Source organism: Agelaius tricolor, unplaced genomic scaffold (genome assembly GCF_023055355.1).
Source record: "Agelaius tricolor isolate 1412-34295 unplaced genomic scaffold, bAgeTri1.0.p SCAF_17, whole genome shotgun sequence".
NCBI lineage: Eukaryota > Metazoa > Chordata > Aves > Passeriformes > Icteridae > Agelaius > Agelaius tricolor.
In genome coordinates, this window is record NW_027269277.1 from 596,043 (window position 1) to 616,768 (window position 20,726).

Here is a 20,726-nt window from a genome sequence, read left to right on the forward strand (position 1 = left end):
TCTCCCCCTGCCCTGGCCCATCCTAGGTGGGCACTGCAGGTGCAAAGGGATCCTGCCTCCCTCTCCCCCTGTCCTGGCCCATCCTGGGTGGGCACTGCAGGTGCAAAGGGATCCTGCCTCCCTCTCCCCCTGCCCTGGTCCATGCTGGGTGGGCACTGCAGGTGCAAAGGGATCCTGCCTCCCTCTCCCCCTGCCCTGGTCCCTGCTGGGTGGGCACTGCAGGTGCAAGGGGATCCTGCCTTCCTCTCCCCCTGCCCTGGCCCATCCTGGGTGGGCACTGCAGGTGCTTCCAAGCCAAACAGAACACCATCGTACCTCACAGCCTTTCCTTTTAAGAATTGACCTCCCTGGAGCTGGGAGCCCCACAGATGATGGGAGCCCATGGCCAGCAGCTCCCAGCTAACAAGGAGCTGTGTGGAGAACACTTCTGTGAGTTTAACAGACGTGCTGAGCCTGCCACTGCAGTGCCATCCTGGGCTAGCTCCTACTCTAGTGCTGAGTTTGTTTTCCAGTGCCAGCCCACTCCTGTTGGTTTGGGGAGCCCTGGGAGCCCGTCTGACTGCTGCACCCTGCTTAGATGCTCACCCTCACACAGGCTGAGCCATCAGCAGCTCCAGGCAGGGGCTCTGCTGAGTCACTGTGACAAGAGCTGCTCATTAGCTCAGCCTGCAGCACCAGAGGGAGGGGAAGCCCTTCTGGGCTTCCCAGAGCAGGCAGACAGCTTTTTAGAAGGAAAGGCAGGTGCAGCAAAGAAGGTTTTGTAATGGTATTTTCTTTTAATTAAGTCACATTCTAAAGAAACAGAGTCAGTGTGGCACGTGATCTTGCTTCTGAACTTGAAGACACAGATCAGGAAAAATAATCAACACCTCCAAAATCCACATAAATTCTAGCATACGTATTTTCCCAGTGAACTGAGCCCAGCTCTACAAGAAGCAGGCTCACATGCCTGGTGTGCATGGACCTCTACACCCACAGGTACCTATGCTGCTGGTCCTGAGGGGCAGCACCTACCCCACACTGAGGAGAGAAAAGCAGCACTTTTCTCCTTGGCTCTGCTGAATCCCAGCCAGGTGAGCTGTCCTTTGGTGATCTGAGCACACAGATCCAGTGGATCCAGGAGCTGCAGCTCCAGCCCTTATCTGCTCACCACTCTGCCTGCCAACCTGCTTTGCAGTGGGACACTGAGGGCTGGGAGTGGCCTGGGAGCCCTGGCACTCAGGATTCCTTGTTTGCTGGTCCAGGGCCAAAACCCCTTGTTCAAAGTGATCAGTGTGTGATCCAAGGTGCGAAGCTCTCAGACTCGAGTCCAACTCCAAATTCTGCCAAGGCTTTTTTTTGTCATCATGGCAGATTTGTGTCACTGTGACCTCAGTGAGCAGTGCAATGGACTCTCTGCTGGGGAAGCATTGCCCAGGGTGCCAGGATCAGGGCAGAGCACAGCCCTGGAGCGCCCCTGCCATGCCTGGGCTCCTCAGGGAGTCTCAGCTCCATCACCTGCAGCCAGGGCTGAGGCACAGCAGCACCTCGGGGGTTTCAGATGCCTGGGGGATGACTGGTACAGAAAAGCAGCATAATAGCTTCAAGACCTGCAGCTTGCTGAATCTCCTAATAATTCTCCCGTGGGAGGACTGTGCCATCTGCACTTCCCTGCTGCAGACAGGCAGTCTGTCCCCAGAAATCTGGGCTCACACTGGTGCCACAGGGACAAGCACCTGAAGGAACAGCACCATCCCTCCAGCCCACATCACTGACACCAGCACAGCTCTCCTCCCGCTGCAGGGAGCCTCTGCCTCCCCAGGAGTGTCCCACACCTCAGAGCAGGGCCAGACAGGCTGGGGCTCAGCCAGGGGCCGCAGGTCCCTTCAGCAGCTGGAAGACATCTGTGAGCAGCACTCCAGCTGCGCTGCAGGCAGTTCAGCTCACAGCCACCCCAAAACCTGCCAGGCGCACACCCTGTGTGGAGGCTGAGGCTGGGCAGGAGCACCAGCAGCCTGTGGTGCCCCAGTGGGACCCAGCAGGCTGCCCTGTGCAGGCAGCAGCCAGCCCCGAGCTGCAGCCCTGCTGCACCACTGAAGGCAAGCGTGCAGCACCTGCAGCAGGGCCCGTGGCTGGGGCTCCGAGAGCATCCATCAGCTCAGCTGCTCCTGCAGTGCCTGGGCACCTCCTCAGGGCAGCCTCCTGTGCCCGTGCTGGGGGGCAGAGCAGCAGGCAGGGCTGGCAGCACAGCAGGGACAGAGCACCCTCTGAGCTGGGAGTGTCCTGAGCACTGCCCAGCACAGGGCAAGGGGCTGCCAGGGACAGGAAACATGGATCTGCACCTCACACCCTGGCACTGGAGAGACTCAACTGCATTCAGGTGTAGTCTGCATTCCTGGTAAAAAATGATTTATACTGACATGCAAATTTAACCAGATGAAGCTTTTGATTATTTCTGCTATGTCTTGGTTTGTGCTATTTCCCTGAGGTGGAAAAATGCTCTTTGCCAGTAATTCATTATAAATGCCCCAGCCATTCCCATTAGCTACAGCAGGTCTCCACTGCACTGCTCAGTATTAAAATATGCACCAACTTCTCTCCAACTCACCAAAACCAATTTTTGAATCACTCAGAGAATTTAATCACATTTCAGTCCTCTTGGCTATCATCAACATGCACGCTTCACACAATATTTACTTTCAGTGCAGGTACCAAACGTAGATATGACAGTTTACATACAGAGGACAGTGGTAGCTGAATGCTCTCTCAGGGTAAATTGTACACACAGCTCTGCCCAGGGTTTTATACCCAGGTGCTCCCTAAACCCCTGCTAGCTCTGCACCAAGTGACACCAGACCAGAAATGGCAAAAGGAAGCCACATCCAGCAGCAATATTAAATCCAAAGTGCTCATCCCAGAGTAGTTAGCAAAGGCACATAAACACCTCCTCCTAGCAGCTGAGTGCCCTGAACTGCCCACAGCTGGGCTGGAGGGCTGGATGAGGCGTGGGCAGACTTGTCCCTGGCACACATGGCCAGGGCACAGGACTCCCTCAGGTAAGGGCACCCCAGCCTGGGAGGAGCTGTGAGGAACTGCCCATGGCACTGGGAAACGAAATGCTTTGGTTAAACACAGGAACCCAGAGCAAGACAAGAGGGAAATGAACCCTCTTTCCAAGCTGAGCTGCACGGCTCTGAGACTGGCCAGAACTGTGCAATGAGCAGCACACATTTAATTATACTGTATAATTAAGTATACTGTTTCTGTACCCAGGAGAAACAAGCACAAAATCACCTGTGTCAAAATGTTCTATAGGAAAAAAAATTCACTGACAGTCACTACATGGTTTGGAAAACTCTACCATGGTTTGAAAAACTCTGCCATGATGGCTCATGGAAAATGCATGGCTGGAGGCTCACAGGCTGTTTTTAAACTCGGAGTATTTTGGGCTGTTTCAGCCTCTGCAGAACACCCAATTCCCTGCACCTCCACCCGCCCTCCCCTGGAGGAGCCTCACCCACTGCTGCTCTGCATCACCGGGAGCCTCCTCTGCCACACCACCACCCCTTGGTGAGAGAGCAGCAGCTCCAGCTCTGCCTGTCTGCCAAACAGAGCCTTCCAATGCTCAGGACACAAATTCACAGCATATGAAACCTGAAAAACTCAAGTGGGGCATACATGGCGGTCATGTGAAAGATGTGGTCGTTCATAGAAAGAAAAGTAAGATGAAATGAAAGCCACCCTAAACCACAAGATGATTCATGGTGTGGTTACGTAAGACAGCAGGCCAGAACACCGTTTCAGTCATCTTGCAGCAGCACCACGCTGGTGTGAGGGATGAATCAAATGCTGTGTTTGCACGGGGAGAGGATGCTCAAGCACCAGGACTGTGCCTCCAAATAGCTCCTAACAAGGTCCCTCCAAATACAACTCCCAGGGTGGGTTCAGCTTGGGAGGAGTAGTCACACAACAGCCATGGACTTTGGAGGACACTGGCTTCAGGAAAGAAACCATTTCAGATGGGGTTTCTGTGATCTGGAGATGTGACATGGTCACCTCCCCTCCCTGCAGGCCAGGCCTTCCATGTGCCCTACAACACATGCAAAGAACTGCATATTTGGTTTCACAGTTTATATTTCTTTTGCTGAGCTGAATTGCTGCCTTGTCCCCAAGGAGCTTTTATCATTACCCTACAGATCCTCCTTCTGCTCTAACTGACAGATGCTGCAAACTATCCATAAACTCTGGCAGCCAACTCCAGATATCTGTTCTCTGCAGATTTGTGATACAGCACTGATCCCCCCTGGAGAAGATTCACCTCCTTGCCCAGCACAGCCACGGGCTGAGGCAAACCACAGTGCAGGGTGCCTCTGAGGGCAGGGCAGACACCTGGGTGCCCTCTGCACAGACACACGGCTCACAACACAACCAAAACCAGGCGACCATGTGGAGACCACAGGGACCTCTCTCCTTATTAAGCTGCTTCACCAATGCCAATTTCATTTCTCTCTGGAAATGGTGCAACTCTCTGCTATAGCTGCCTACAGTTGAAGTGCCCTTCTATTTCCCCCTGTTCTCCTGCTTCAGGAACTTGACAGTGTTTTGTGGGGCTTTTGCACTTGATCAATCCCATGTTGCCATCTGTCTGCTCCTGACAAATCCCATTCAGGAACACATCCCTGCAGGGGCTTTGAAACCCTCAGGATGTGTAGATGGATGTCACTTACTTGAGCTGATCTGTTCCCCAGGCTCCCTGGTGGCTTTCCTTGAACAGGTGAGTGTTCAGCTGCTATAAATCAGCTGAGCTCTCCTGGGACTCATTTATATCAACCAAGAATACAGCCCAAAATACAGAGTTCATTTCCCATGCATCAGACTGTCAGACTGCATCCCTTGCTGAAAGGACCATTATCAGCAAAAGAAATGCTAGAAACACTTGAAAAATAGTGCTGGAACTGGATTTCTGGCAGCCTGAAGCAGGGGCAGATGCTTCTCACCAGACTTGTCCATTCCCTGGGCTCATTGAGAAGGACAAGAGCTGCTTTTTCCCCCTGAGAGTTTCTTGTGATTATTGCAAAGAACAGAACAACCAAACCAGAAGGCAGCAGGGTATAAACCCGGCATTATTGAGAACTTGGGTGACAATTTCCCTTAGAAAAGTAGATCAAAATTAAGTGGCCTCCTGTCTTTGTGAAGAGAATTTAACAGTACGAATTGGGGAAACCACACAACAAAATTCTGTTTAAAGCCTTGCCAAACCCATCAAGTTCAAGAAGATTAAAAAGTAAGTGTAAGAAAATATAGTTGTCTAATAAGGAAACAAAAAAGACCACTGTCACTAAGGGGGAAACAGAGAGATGTCACCAGTTAATTTTGCAATGACATAAACTATGCAATTAAAAGATATTAAAGGATTCAAGGAAGACATGATTCAAAGGAACATCACCACATGAAGAACTACCCTTAATAAATGAAAGGAATAAAGATCACAACCAAAGTGAATCTCAGAGCTCTTCCTAAGATGCATATCAAGCTAAAAGTTGCACTTCATGGAAATGAGAGCCACATTCTGCCCCTTCTCCTCCCAGCAGGGGAGCTGGAAGCGATGCTCATCATCTCAGAGGTGCCTGTGGGCTCAGGGCTGCGTGTCAAAGGCAGGGACTGCAGTGCAGGGTAAATCCCCTGCCCAGACAGAGGTGGTTTCTGCAGGACAGCACAAACACCACCAGCAAGCAGAGATTTCTGCCCTGAGAGCACAAACCCAGCGCTCTCTGGAATGTTCCTTTGTCCCCGCACTGCCAGGCCTGAGCTGCTCGTGCTCTGGCAGAAAGAGAAAAAATATGCAAAGCTGCCCCTGCTCCCAGCTGTCAGGATTGCAAAATAAATGAGAGATTTGAATAAGTTTGCTTAATTTTTATCAGGATTAAGGGAATCTTTTATAGAAGAGAATCATTTGTAGTAGATAATAGAATACATTTTCCTCTATTTTCCTCCTTGGGAAAAATCTATTAAATCTGTATAATTAAAACTCCTGAAGATAGTTCAGCTAAATGTTTTTAATTGAAAAGTGGTCTATTTAATTTTTTTTTAAATAAAAACACTGTCTGCTCTCATGAGAAACGTCACTGAAAATTATTAACGGACATTCTTCATCAAAACTACTAATAAAGCTGTTCTTTACTCACTCACCTAACTGAAGCCATAAAATTTCTATTTGAAAATCCTGGCTAAACCAAAAAAATATAATTCCTTTCTTTAACTCCTTTTACTCAGAGACAGATGCCATAGGAAGACACAAACCATGCTGAGGCACGTGGTGGACACACCGAGTTGTCCCTTGCCCTCAGGGCCCCACTGGGGCCAGCCCAGTCGCTCCACAGGGACCAAGAGAGAGGATCCTTCTGTTGGGGGTTGTGGGGCTTTTTATGTTTCACAATTCAGGCTTATTCAAAGGCACCACAGTGTGATTCCATACATCCCTAGGTGCTCCTGATGGAACAGATTCATAAACCAGAGGCAGACTACCACCACCACACTGATTCTGCTCCAAACTCTCATTTATAGGTTATTAGCAGATCCCTTGCAACAGTAAGTTATTCATTTACCACAATTCCACAGAGAACAGAATTAAAAACGTGTACTTACTGATGTATATAGGTATCCTTCACTGTTCATTGCCAGATATAATTTTGTTTGAACCCCCTGAATCGCCACCACTCGTAAACCCACAGGTATGAGGTTAAACAAAGCTAGGAGAGAAAGGAGATGGAGACCAAAATTAATTCTTTGAGTATGCAGATCAGATAGAAAACAAAACCAGAATTACCAGAACCAAGTAAAAATCTCTATTCATGTGTGTATTAATTTCTGTGGGTGCTACAGAGCAATTCTTCTACCACCAAGTCCTTTGACAGCAACTTCCACCAAGAGCTCAGGAATGATCTGAGGGATCAGTGCCTCTTCCTCCTTCTGGAGATGGGAATTGCTGACAGCCATCAGGACCTACCTGCCTGGCGAGCAGAGCCCAGGCTCTGCTGGGTGCACTTGAACTGTTTGGGTTTTGTTAGGGTGCTTTTCTTGTGCCATTAAGTGCAAGAAGGAATCCAGAAGCAAACAAACAAAAAAATTTTCAAGACAATCAAAACTTGTTTTCAAAGTCAGTAAACATTTTGACCAAAAGGAAGGAAGAAGATGAAATTCAGAAAAGTTGAAAACCATCATTAGCATCTCAAAATGTTTCCACTTATAACTCATTGGGGTTTAATTTTTCCTCTTTTTTAGAGGAGAATGGGTTTGAAAAAACAGAGTTAAATAACTTCAAAATGAAATGAAAGGGCAGCATATTCTTTAGATCAACCCCTAAATCAGTGCTTTCAAAATTGAGCTGCTTTGAATGTTCTGCTTGCATTTCTGCTTGTACACATGCTAATAGTGGCAGTATTTATAAGCACAGAAACAACTCTTCAAAAAATGAAGATTCCGGTTTGCAAAGTGGCAAAGAAAAAAAAAGAAAAATAAAGGAAAAAAGCAAAGCTCTGCCATAGCTTGGATTCATGGATATGTTAAAATTGAACACAAGAAATAATGAGTTGAATACAGTACTCTGTGTTCAATATGTAGGATTAAAAATAAAGGGGAGTTAAAAAAATTATCATAACCCAAAGCATCTCCTTCCACTCTGAGGCAGAAATGCAGAGATAGGATAAAGTGATGCCAAACTACTTCCCATTTCCAGTGATTTATTACTTGGCTGAAAAACTCTGGTCTGCTTCAGGCTGAAGTTTGATATTTATGGTCACTGTCCAAAGCCAATTTAAAACCAAATTATGAATTTGAAATATTTTTATTATTTTCAAAATTACAGCTAAGAATTATGATCCATTATAATTTTTTTCCAGCCTGAAAACTCCCAAATAGCTATACTTCAGTAAAAAAAAAAATTCAGCTTGACAGCATTTAACACAGGTCCTAAATTCTGTGTTTGGGGATGCCAAGAGCTCATCGAGTGCCCTGAGGTCAGGGCACCTTTGAGCACTGCACTTCCTACAATGGTCAAGCATAGCAGTAAAGGTGGAATATCCAGAACTAACAAATAAATGCAGGGCATCATAAAATCGGTGGCTTTCTTCCCCTTTCATAGCCACGTGTGTACAGACACAAACCTCACATGCAGACCCTCCTCACGCTCAAAATCAACACCCAGCACTTTCCCTTCACTCAGAGAAAATCCTCCAGTTCTGCGCAGCTTTTGGCAAAAGAAACTTAGATTTTCAGTAAGGGAAAAGGATTTTTCACTCATTCTATCAAATGCTTGAGTTTACTGGGGGAGAAAATATTGCCTTGGACATGAGTCCTTTGCAGTTCAGCCCCAAAAAGCAGCAGCTGGTCTCTGAGGAGGCTGGAGAGGAGGATTCAAAGCTCAGCACCCAGGCAGAACCTGCAGGTCTCTTTTGGAAGGTGATTTCTCAATGGCACGTTTACAAGTAGGGCAGGTGTTGGGGTTTTCCAGCACGAGGGTCTGAGTATGGGCTCCACTGCAAACAGTGCTGCAGAGCTGTCAGCAAGAGCTGAGGAGAGGGCAGAGATGGGCCAGCAGGGACAGAGGTGCCACCAAGATGGGACAGCAGCGACAGAGGTGCCATGGGCCACTGGGAAGGGCTGTATGAGGAATTCCTGGCTGTGCTTCGCTGGCCAGTGGCAGAGCCAAGGCTGAGCCCTCCTGCCTGAGTGGGCTGGCACCTGAGCCACGGGTGGGTGCTCTGCCATGGCACCTGAGCCATGGGCTCTGGCACCTGAGCCATGGGTGCTGTGGCACCTGAGCCACAGGTGGATGCTGTGACACCTGAGCCACGGGTGGGTGCTGTGGCATCTGAGCCACGGGTGGGTGCTCTGCCATGGCACCTGAGCCACGGGCTCTGGCACCTGAGCTGTGGGTGCTATGGCACCTGAGTCATGGGTGGGTGCTCAGCTGCTGCTCCCAGCACTGGACACATTTCCCTAGCAGACACATCCAGGCTCAGTTTTGAGGCAGGACAAGGGTGAGGCACACTGGAAGCTGGTTCACAGCCCAGTGAGATGAGCAGTGGCTGTGGCACAGACTGCTGGAATTTGGGAAGGGGCTGTGAGGAACTGGCCCTGTAGGAGCAGTTCCACTCTGCCCTGTGTGAGCACCACCACACGTCCTGCCCCAGCTGCTGCCTCCAAGGACAGGGGCGCTGGCACTGCACCAAAAATGGGACTGTCCCTCTCAGCAGCAGCTGTTAGTGCCCTGTCCCTGTCCCTGAGCAGCAGCACACCCAGCTCTGGCTCCTGGGGCAGTGAGTGACCTGTCCCCAGCTGTGACCCCTGCCAGGACCCACAGCAGAGGCACAGAGAGCATCCCTGCAAGTCCCCAGAGGCACAGCAGGATGGAGGGGTTACCTCACTTCTAGGGGATGCCCCTCATGTGGACAGAAATGACAGAAGAGGTGGCAAAGAAGTGACAGCAAAATTAATTGCTTCCTATTGTGATCAGCTGGTGTCAGCACAAAATAATCCAAAGCAATTTGCATCCTACTCTCTCCCTTCTACATTTGCATTGTTTTAAATAAGGACATAAGGATAAGGATATCCTCCTAATGAACAGCTAAGCAATGCCTAAGGGAGAGATGATCTTTGCCAAGGTCTCTGTGCAGTACGAGCTGACAGAGAAATGAAGCTGCACAGGAGAGGCAGCAGGCCACAGCTGGATTTATGAACGTAAACATTTCTCTGAGGTCTGCCAGTCTTGGCTTGGCCATCTGCACCTTCATACACTTTCTGCAGGGCATTGTTTCCTACATTGCCTTATTTCACCAGTCTTGAAATCTTTTTGTCTAGCTGTGTGAGATCCTTAAGCATTTTTCACACACCAAATCAATGCTCTAGTCATCTTCTCCCATTTTCTATTAATCCACAAAGTTGTAAAAAAACCCAGTCAAAACCAGCAAGTAAAAATGTCCAGAGCTTTTTCACAGAAAACCTGAGGGAAAGCTGGTTGAAAGTTGATGGTACAATTTATAAGTGGTAACAAATAATAATACTAGGGAAATGTGAAGTTGGAAGTGCTGCTGAAGTCCCAGTTAGTGAAATACCACGGCGCAGTTTGAATGAGCCCTGTGTGAGAGTGGAGATAGCGTTATTCTATTTCAGGCTCTGAGTAGGCGAGCAAATTTTCCCTGCTGAAAAAAAAAAAAATCTAATAAAATCCAAAGGACAGCAATGAACTTCTCTGGATTACCATGGAGATAACATTTGCTTTGTTTGTCACATGTGTCATCATTACCTCCTCTGGTTCATTATTTCTGTAAGTGATTTCTATCTGTATTTCTCTCAGACCCAGTAAGTCTGAAGGACTCTGTGCTGCCAGCACGGTGTTAGTGCTGCTGCCACTCACTCTGCCAGCCCAGGACAGCAGCTCTGAGGGGACCTGCAGGGGAGGGAGACACCACAATGCACAAACACACATTTATTCTCGTGTCACTTACTATAACTACTGTCTTCCTCTTTTGTTCCATCAATTGTTCCATCTGCTTGCAACTGCAAGTGGTATCCTTGCCTGCTGTAGAGCTTTGTTACTATACCTTTAAGCTGAGGCTCTGCAAAGAAACAACAGTGAGATTAACGTGGGAAATCCTGATGTGCCACTCCAAGCGAGCAGGACGTGAAAAACAAATCTTCAGGTTTCTTCTCAAGGCTGACATAAGAAAAAGACCCAAAACAAAAGCAGGGCTACCAGCTTTGCATCACTTTTCATTTAGGCTGAGATCAAATTTATGTCTATGAAATCAATTGCCAAAATGATTAAATGCCACTTTCGATTACAACGTGAGTAGCACAGTAAAATCTACTTCCAATGAATACAGATACCAGCAGCACTGCTTGGCCCCAGGAGCCCAGCCCTATCTCATTTAAGATTAAAAATGAGCTGGCAAAGAGTACATTCAGTCTTTTAAAAAGGTGTGAGTTCTTAGATGGAGAGGAAAAAGAAGACTATTACAATAGCATTAGTAAGAGCCACAGTGACAGTTGAGAGCCTAAATATATAGCAGCAAACATTTAGCACAGGAACTGCTGCAGCTCTAATAAACAAACCCCCATTCCTCACGGCTCCAGAGAGTACAGAGCATCCAAAGAGATAAACTACTCAATGAACATATGGAAAATGGAGAGGGAAACCCTGAAATCCAGCAATGTGTGGAACTGCAAAATAAATATTACCATAAGGGCTGAGGTAATTACCTCATCAGCTACAAGAAGAAAGATCAAAACAACGCATAGTTTGCATAGATTTCTTTTTTCCATAACCATCCTCACATTCACAGCTAGCAAGCGAGATATCTCACACGGTTTCATATCATTCTAGACCAAAAAGTACACAACAGCAGGATATGCTGTCAGGCGTGCCATTCAAGATATCTGGCTAAAGCATCAGGAGTAACTGCAAAAAAGGTCTACGCCCACTGAATCCCAATGACATCTGCATTGTAGTCATTTCACACAGTTCCATTTGTCAGGAGCTCATGCAGCCCTGCAGCTCACTCCACAACATCTCACTCTCCTAGAGACAAACACTGTGAAGATGAGGTGTGTCATTTCCAGCACTCTGAGTCTGGATAACACTCCTTGTCTTGTAACCAAAGGCACTGGGGCTCTGCTGCTGCACTTCGTTTTAGCAGGGCTGAAGGCAAAAGCTTACCACAGTTTGCATAAGTGTATTAGATCTTATTAGCAACTTTGATAAGAGTCCTGATGGACACACAACTCTTACCTACCAACTTTCCTGACCAGAAATTATTCCAACCTTCACTCTGGCTCTTTAGCCATAATCCATCCCAAAGCTGCTGGCAAACTGCGAGCAAGGCAGACAGGTGGAGTGGCACAAGCATCAATGCTCCAGCACAGCAAAGCCACGGCAACATTGCCAGAGGGTTTTGCTCCTCCCATGTCCAAAACAATCCACTCAGATCAGGGACCCAGGCTTCACCCTGACCTGCACCTGTGACCCAGAGAGCCTCGTGTCCACAGGGCAGCTGCAGGTATGGCATTCCTAGAAAGGCACAGGGGGCTGAAGCAAAACTCTGGAAGGTGCCAGCAAAAGCACAAAGCCTCGTCTGCAATCAGCAGATAAAGCATGGCACGGGCATTCTGTGAAGCAGGACACCAAAAACAGATCTCCAGACCACGAAGTTATTTAATATACAACTATATATTAAAGAGAGAGATATGTGTGTGGGAACTTCCCCGTTAGCATCTCCCCCACTAATACAGCCATGTGTTTGAATGTGTGTAACAGAGGTACAGACAGCTGACTTACAGGTACCTGGGTGCACACAGGTGTGCAGGTGAGGCACACTCAGCAGCGTGTGCTACCCAAAGAAACCAGCTGAACACAACAGGGAAAAGGACTGGCATGGGCTACCCAGATCCTGCACATCCATTGCACGAGCCCTGAAACGCCTTTCCCCCTTTCCCCACACCTGACACACGTCCCAGTTTCCATTGCATCAAACCAACCAACCCCCCCAAAGACATAACCCTTGCCAACCTGGTCGCCTTCTTCGCCTTTTCTTGGAGCCAAAGAGTTTGACCCTGGAAAACACATTCAACTTGTTCTTGTCGCAGCTTCCCTTGCTCTTGCTGGGGCTGTTGACACACTTACAGGCATTGGACTTCTCCCGCTCCCTGGCTTGTCTCTTCTGGCGGATCAGGGAGCTGGCGATGGCTGCGGCCATGGCCGCCACCGCCCCGGCTGCCCGGTGGGCTCAGGCACGTGGGGGTCGCCGCCCGGCCGCGGCCAGCATGCTGCTCGGCCGTCCCCAAGGCCGGGGACGCTGCCGGGCAGCCCGGCCGAGGCACCCACCGCCGCTGGGCACGGCGGCCCGGACACACCGGCGGGGCGAGCACCAGAGCCCCGGCGCGGCGCGCAACAGTTCAGCTCGAGATTTCGTCCTCTGGGATCTTCCCCTTTCGACTTTCTGGTGCTTTTTTATTCCTCCCAACTTCTAGCAGGGGAAAGTTTGCAGGCAGAGGTGAGCGTTTCTACGGAGATCACGCAGATCGCTTGCAAGACATCCCTCCAAGCTTCTCCAGACGCGCTATCTGCGTGCAGCCATGGCACATCCACTTGGTGCAAGATCATCGCATCTCTCCTAGCCCCGATTTCTGCAGTTAACTTTTCTTCCCACCCGTCCCCTCCCCATTCAACTCCCAGCAAACACCTGTTAGACTCCAGCAGGGGCTGTCCAGTTGCAGAGGTTTTCTGGATCCTTTTTCCTCTTCTCGCTTAGAAGAGACCCGAAGCAGTCGGTGCTGGAGGCACTGGGCTGAGGCGCGGATGTCCCTGGGTGCCGACGCCTCGGGAAGCCTCTTCCGCTGCGCTCCTGACAGGTGAGCGCAGCCTCCCCTGCCCGGCACGCTCGGCTCTCGCACCGCAGCTCTTCCCAGCCGGTAAACAAGCGGCTCCCGAGCCGGGACTGCAGCAGCAGGAACAGAAGGAGCAGAAGCAGCAGCAGCGGCAGCAGCAGCAGGATCCCTCCAGCAGCGATGCGGGCACCGCGCACTCCCCACGAGCCGTGCGCTGGGTACAGAAATGAGGCGACGCAGCAAACCCCTTATCACCACCTCCCTCCTCCTCCGCCCGTGCCTCCTCCTCCCGCTCCTCTCCGGCGCGGCGGAGAGCGGAGAGCAGAGAGCTCTGCCCGGCGCTGCGGGGCGGCCGCGGGGCCGCGGCGGGGAGGGCGCTGGGGCGGGCAGGGGAGGGGGTACCGGGGCGGGGGTACCACGGGAGGGGGTACTAGGGGATGGATGCCACGGGAGGAGGTACTAGGAGAGGGGGTACCAGGGGAAGGGATGCCACGGGAGGGGGTACCAGGGGAGGGGGTACTAGGGGAAGGGGTACCAGGGGAAGGGATGCCACGGGACGGGGTACTAGGGGAGGGTGTACCAGGGGAAGGGATGCCACGGGAAGGGGTACCAGGGGAAGGGATGCCACGGGAGGGGGTGCCTGCGCCGCTCGGAGCCGCCTCCCGGCAGGCGCAGACACCCAAACAGACGTGACTGCGGTGAGCAAACAGCCCCGCCGGCCCGGAGCGAGCGCACCTGGCTGGCAGCAGCGCCAGGCTCGGGGCAGGGCGCAGCTCCAGCCACAGCTGTCCCCTGCCTTTCCCTCATCCTTACAGGGTGTCCCCTCTCTGCATCACGGATTTATTGGAGGCTTTTTGCGTCTCTCGCCGTTCCTTTCCACCGCCCGCTCTCAGCGGCAGTTTGGTAGCAGACGAGGAAATCCTCAGAAAGAGCAATTTCCTTGCCGTTGCCATGTTCTCCCGTTTCTCTCTGGCCCCGCACGGAGCCCCGCGGCCGGGCTCTCCTGCAGCCCGGTTTGTTGACGCCGAGCTGCGGCGGCAGGCCGGGCCGGGCCGGGCCGGGCCGGGGCCATGAGGCCGGGCCGGGGCCATGAGGCCGGGCCGGGGCCATGAGGCCGGGACCGTGCCGTGAGGCCGGGCACAGCCTGGGCCCCCTGGGGTCAGTGCCCTGCCGTGGACACCGAGCCCGCACCCTCCTGCCCAGGACACCGGGAGCGGGAGGTCCTGGAGATGCCCCCGCAGCCCACTCCCTGCTCTTCAGCATGCTTTGAGCAGCTGGAGCCTAAATCAAAGCCAGTTCAGGCTGGAAATAAAGCAGAGATCTGCAGCCCCGGAGGCAAACAGCTATTGAGAGAATTTGTCCCGAGGCAGAGGGATTCACAGGCAGGGTGGGATGTTCCTGGGAGCTGGTTCAGGGAGGAGTGGAGCCCTGTGGGGACTGCAATGGCAGCAGGCTGCTGTCACCCACGCCTGGCAGCCATGTCCCTTGTGCCCTGGGCCAGGGGCTGCAGAGACCCCAGGGATGGCTGGGCTGCTGTGACAGCACCAGGCTCCCGATGTGCTTCCAGACTCGGCCAGCTGAGGGGATTTGCCCTTCCTCCTGTCCTCCACGTGCCCTCAGCAGAAGCAGGTGCTCCCATCCCTGTCCGGGGTCATGCCTGAGACTAGGCCTGGCACAAGCAGCAGAGGCCGTGCTGCCCACCACCTCCCTCAGCTCAGCTCCACAGGTTTGCTGCACCGCCCTTCCCTCAGCTACGAACAGCCACAGCAGCTCCTCAACTCTCCTCTGGCTGGGAACCCTGCCCCATTGACTGCTGTGCAGGGCCAGGCCCTGTGACACCACACGGCCACCCTGTGCCTGGCCCTGTGACAGTACATGGCCACCCTGTGACAGTACATGGCCACCCTGTGCCCGGCCCTGTGACAGTACATGGCCACCCTGTGACACCACATGGCCACCCTGTGCCTGGCCCTGTGACACCACATGGCCACCCTTGCAGGCTGTCGCTGTCACCCTGAGGGATGTGTCCCTCAGAGCCCGCTGTGCCAGGCCCTGTGACAGTGCATGGCCACCCTGTGCCCAGCCCTGTGACAGTGCATGGCCATCCGTGCAGGCCATCGGTGTCACCCTGAGGGACATGTGTCCCTCACAGCCCACTGTGCCCAGCCCTGTGACAGTACATGGCCATCCGTGCAGGCCATCGGTGTCACCCTGAGGGACATGTGTCCCTCACAGCCCACTGTGCCCAGCCCTGTGACAGTGCATGGCCACCCTGTGCCAGGCCCTGTGACAGTGCATGGCCATCCGTGCAGGCCATCGGTGTCACCCTGAGGGATGTGTCCCTCAGAGCCTGCTGTGCCTGGCCCTGTGACAGTACATGGCCATCCGTGCAGGCCATCGGTGTCACCCTGAGGGACATGTGTCCCTCAGAGCCTGCTGTGCTGAGCCTGGCGCCCCAGTCCCACCCGCTGTCCCCTGGCTGCAGGAGCTGCCTGTGTACACACACCCCTACACACACACATTTGTTTATGAAACAGCCCATGCACACAGGCATATTAAACAAACACTCCTAATTTCTTATTTAAGTTTAACGGTGGGGTAAAAATAGCTGCAATTCACAAGTTCCACCACTACCCTCATCTGCCAGTCCACATAAGACATGTGAAATCCAACACAGGAGACAGCCAGTTGGATATTATTAGCAATAACTCATCCTACTCAACTCACCGGTAACATACTATGGATTTTGCCATCTTTCCACTTCCAATACAGTCATGAGTGAGGCTTGTTTTCTTTCCAGAGACTCACCCATTACTTTATAAATATTCCCAATTTGGAAAGCAGTGTTTGATCTTTAGATCAAAGTGAAGCTGCCTCATTGTGATCTGTCCTACAAGGTCACAAGACATTGCGTTTTCACAGAGACTAAGTAGAACTCAGAATTCAGCTAACCTTGAAAATCCTGGGGAAAAGCAGTATATAAAAGCCGTATTTGGGATATCTTTCTGCCAGCATTCCAGCCTGCATGCTTAAAATCCATAATGAAAATTCATTTGCACAAATGTTCCTTGACAGATAACTAAAGAGAGGAACAAAAATAGCATATATGCATAATCAGATTTAAGTTTCAAAAAACAGTCCTCCAGTTTTTTTTGCATGAGCAACCTCTTCATCTATCGGTACTCCTACAAACATGTCTTCATTTACTATAAATGGCACATGAAAATGAAGATCTTGTTGGGAAAACGTCTTTGGTACAGGACCAGCCTTTGGACTACTTCAGTGTTCCAGATATAAAAATCTCAAGGAACAGCTTTATTTCCTTTGAAAAGCAAGAGATGCTCACTCCCCACCACACTAAACTAAAATAAAATTACATTCCAAGTGACTTTTTGAACGTAGAAGACAACCAGACATTCCTTGAGCACACAATCTCTCTCTTTATGATTATTGCAGTGGGGCACATTTAAAGCTACGGGGGTAATTGCCAGTGTCATTTCAATCAAAGAGAAATCAGCATGGGACAGACTTGTCCAGTTGCTGTCAGAGACAGTGCCATCTCTCCCTGGAGCTGCCATCTGACCAGAAGCAATTCTCCTGTTTTGAAAAAGACAAAGATCTCACCCACTTTTGATTTATAATTTTTCCTCCCAGTCATCTGTTGAGCGTTTGCTGATGATTATTTCCATGATTCTGATCACTAAAATATGCCTGAACCTTCCGAAGTTGCCTGGATTGGGCAGAAGCAAAGCCTGAAATTTGGCACCCAGGCCAGGAGTGGCTCTTGGGCTGAGGCAGGGCATGGTTTCAGGCAGCTCTTGCTGTCTGGCTCCTGCACAGAAAGGCATCAAATCCCCATCACTGGCCCACAGTGCAAGCAGTGCTGGCTCTTTCACCCAGTTAGAGGAAAGTGCCAAAATTCTGGTTTTCCCTTCCTCCTCCCTGAATCATGTGTGCTGTGGCAGGTCCCAGACCACTCCTGTTTGCTCTGAGTTTGAATCTATCCCGAGCACAAAAGATTTAGAGTCAGTCCTATCTCATGTTGAGCAGAACAAAAACTGAGACCAGGTGAAAAATACCAAGCCAGCTGCAGAGCTGACTGCCACAGAAGCAGCTGCAAGGACAGCCAGAGCCTGTAGTGCAGTATGTCCATGGTCCAGGGCAGCCCTGAGCAGAGAATTCCTTCCCCCAGGGCTCCTCACTGCCCACAAGCCCAGCCTGTGACCCTCCAGGGGACCCACACTCCTCTGTGCCCTGTGAAGCATCAGCAATTCTTATGACACGCTGCCATAAAGTAGGAACTGATTTCCAGAACCTTTGGTCAAAATATCCCATCCTCAGACTAAACTGCATTCTCAGTTATTTCCTGCTCCCCTATATAGAAAGCAGTAAAAAATTTATAGTAGGCCCTATATAAACTAACAGTGTTTAGGCAGAACAAATGCTGCATCAAAATCAGACCAGAAGAAAAAAATCCCAAGCAAGCTCCAAGCCTCACTCAGTCCATCTTAAACCCCAAACAACTCCTCTACAGTTACAAGCTTGAAGCTGCTTTGGTGTGACAAAAAAATCAGCCTGCCATTGGGTGTCAGGAGTCCCTCCTGAGGCTCTTTTGTTCTTGCTGTCACAGAAAAAGTAGGAAAAAAAAAAAGCTTCAAACATCAAACCTATGGACTATTTCCACTGCCTACACTCTCCAAAAGTAGAGCATTATTTTCTGAAAAGCACCACCAGAATCTCGTCTCTCTCTTTTCAGGATGAGATAAACAAGACCTTCTCCAGTCAGGGATGACACAGCAGCACTGAGGCCCCGGTGGTTTTTGCTCTCCTAAGTAAACAGAATTACTATTCACCAGGAAGCAGAGCTGCTCAGAGCCCAGTCCTGCATCACTGAACTCCTGTGTGAAATATCCCATGGACATGACTCAGCCTCTGCTCTGCAGCCAGCCCCAGGCTGGACACAGCCTGCAGCACGGCAGGGCTGTACCAGACAGGGCTCCAGGAACACCAGCCTGGGCTTTACGGCTGAGGGAAAGATGAAAAAAGGTGTTAGGGGAAGCTGAGCTTCCAAGCAGCTCCAGCCCAAAAGCTCAAGCTTGAGGGCATTTTAGTAACAGACCAACCAGAAAATTAACAGTAAAGAATGGCTACAATAGGCAGCTGCAAACACAAGTATTTTAATATTGACAGCATAAGGAACTTGTAAATAGTGATGTGGCTGTTCCTGACTGTGTGTCTGTGCCATGGTTTTTTGCAGAAGTGCACTGGGCAGCTTTGCTCAGAAACAGGAAAAAAATCAAAACAGATTCCTGTGACACCATTGTAGACATGGCACCTAGAACCCACTTTATCTAAAAGCTCACTTCTTCCTCAAAGGATGAGGTGATTGGTTCATTTTTATCTTCTCAGGGTACAGAATCACGAATCCCAGCACCAGAAGAGCCCCCAGCACAACTGGTGCACAGGACTGGTGTGCCAAAACTGGCACCCATCCAGCAAAGCACAGAAACACACCCTGACTTCAACATGAAACATCTCACCAGGACTACTGAGACATTGAAAAAGTAATTGTGTAGCTGATGCATCAGAAAAGGTTCTCATAGTCCAAGCCCATCCTCTTCTCGTATCTACACGAGTTTGCCAGGGCAAGGTTTCGTGACTGACAAGAATTTGGGTCTCTTCTTCATGACTTACATGACCTGCTAAATGCTCAGGATGGCCACAACACCTCACACAAAGAACACCAGTTTCCTCTCAGATTCTTACAGAAAATACTAATGAGAGAAAACCCAGTTCTGCCTTTTCCCAACTGTGAATTCCAATTTCTTTATACTATAGCAGTAGAAACTGGATTTGATCTGACCTGGTAGTGCAGCCATTTTTGGAAAAGGAGGGCATTGTTTGAAGATAGAAAAATAGAAATATTTTTACCTAGGCTAATTCATATTCAGTCATCCCAAAATGTCAACCACAAAAGCTCATCTATCCGGGGCATAAAAGATCAGTGCCAATCAGCTGGGAAAGGTCACAGAACAAACACAGGGGATGAACTCCCCCAGCTCTGCAGGCTCTGAAATGGGAACGTGTTCTTCCAGTGCCCGGGGGGCCGAGCTGAGCCAGGAACCTGAGCAGGGCCCAGGTGACTTCTCTGCCCACCACACAGCCCAGCAACACTCCCACATCAGTATGCACAGAGCAAACTGCTCACTCACCTCCCAGAGCGTGGCTCCTGGAAACACCAGTGTAAATGACAGCCTATGGTCCCTGAATCATTTACATCTCAGCATGGGACACACCAGAAGTGTGGGCTGTGTGCCACTGCCCAACTTAACATAAGGCCACTTTACACATGACAAAACACTGCAAATAGTCCTTCACAGAGCCAAGGCAAGTTGCCTGGAAATTGCCACATTACTCAAATAAGATCTTTTCCCACCTTTTCACAGATCTGATGGTTCATCCTTTGTCAACAGCTTGACAAAAACAGACTCAGTGGGTCCCTGGGTGAGTTGGCACCTCTGAGATTTCTTCTCCTTCCCCCTGCATGCAAACATTTCGCCAGCTTCTCACAGTCATGCTCCCTGCTTTGCTCAGAACGAGCTTCTGCCCCATTGCTTGGCTCCCCTCAAGCCCAGAGCCCAGCCCACTGTGATCCTGTGATGGATGCCACACCTGGCAACTCCCACTGCTGCGTTAACGATGCAAGGCTCTGCTGCTTCCTAACAACGCAAACAAATTACCCACACTGGGGTCAGACAAGCTTGGTTTTCTGTGATTTTACCCAAATGCCAAGATCATGGCACCACATTCACACAGACAAAGGAGAAGGTGAGCAGAGCTGGTCACAAATGAAAGGGACTTTGAGGAAAAAGTGTTGTGTCCTGGATGGAAGCAGAGCTCTCCAGGAACTGGACTTAGACCCTGCACCAGTCAATGATGCTTCTGGAAATGTGGAAGTGGAGCCTGGCTCACTCACTGGCATGGAACTGGAACCAGTTTACCCAAACAGAATACTGGTCTCAGTCTCCATAAGCAGAAGGAAGGTCTGTCCTTGATGATCAGGAAAAGAGCCATGAGCCTGAGCTTCCTTTGGGTCTCTGTTCACCAAGTAATAATCATGGTATGAACAGAGGTGTAACAACACATATCTGACTTAAGTGATGGAAAAAGGAGGTTTATCTAAGCTCATCTGACCAGGTATCTGGACTGAATACTCAAGAAAGTTGAGAGAAAGGCAACTCCAGATGGCAATTTATTCCCATATAAAGAACACCACTATTTTCCCAGCTTTATGAAGGAAAACATTACCTCTGCTTTACTGAACTTGTTGCAGAGTGATTCAGACTGTACCTCATGCATCCTTA

The 20,726-nt window shown here is 50.3% G+C and overlaps 1 protein-coding gene across 3 annotated transcripts in view; it reads right to left on the reverse strand.

Moving 5' to 3' along the window:
- The window catches only part of FGF13 (fibroblast growth factor 13), a 193,421-nt gene that overhangs the window by 31,192 nt on the left and 141,503 nt on the right, over window positions 1-20,726 (reverse strand). For 2 of the 3 annotated variants that reach the window (XM_071442125.1, XM_071442127.1), the window contains 2 exons: window positions 10,485-10,595; window positions 6,625-6,728 (listed from right to left, as the gene is read on the reverse strand). In XM_071442125.1, coding sequence (XP_071298226.1) covers window positions 6,625-6,728; window positions 10,485-10,595 — 215 coding nt within the window. Of the gene's footprint in view, window positions 1-6,624; window positions 6,729-10,484; window positions 10,596-12,544; window positions 13,189-20,726 lie in introns of those variants that run through there. The other variant, XM_071442126.1, reaches the window with a different exon arrangement.